The sequence below is a fragment of the Trypanosoma theileri genome (genome assembly GCF_002087225.1).
Source record: "Trypanosoma theileri isolate Edinburgh chromosome Unknown TM35_Tth_37_V1, whole genome shotgun sequence".
Classification (NCBI taxonomy): domain Eukaryota; phylum Euglenozoa; class Kinetoplastea; order Trypanosomatida; family Trypanosomatidae; genus Trypanosoma; species Trypanosoma theileri.
Window position 1 is genome coordinate 97,986 of NW_021639879.1, and position 329 is coordinate 98,314.

A 329-nucleotide genomic window follows, 5' to 3' on the forward strand; every position below is an offset into this window, starting at 1 on the left:
GGAAAATATTCTTCGCCCCTACGGAATGACAGCTCACTCCATAAAGAGAGGAGCTTTGGCCCACGCCGCGGCAGCAGTGGTCGAACACGATCTCGACCCACGACTGCTAACTCAGCTGGTGAAACATGCAGATCCCATGGAACCCCCACGCAGCACGGTACGATATCTGGGCCATTGGGCCGCAACAATAAACAAGTCCGCACACTTGACATCATTGATGTAAATAATTTGGGAAAATGGGCAACAGCCAGCTGGACATTGCCAGAACCTCTAACACAAGGTTTGTGTGCACCATTTAAGGGGCACAATATAATTCACCGATCCCACCG

The 329-nt window shown here is 51.1% G+C and overlaps 1 protein-coding gene across 1 annotated transcript; it reads left to right on the top strand.

Moving 5' to 3' along the window:
- Positions 1-327, top strand: TM35_000371360 (uncharacterized protein; the record flags this gene model as incomplete). The annotated part of the gene is made up of 1 exon (XM_029029436.1): positions 1-327. A coding segment is annotated over one exon (327 nt), but the record flags the coding sequence as incomplete, so codon positions are not given.
- Between the last annotated feature and the right edge of the window lie 2 nt (positions 328-329).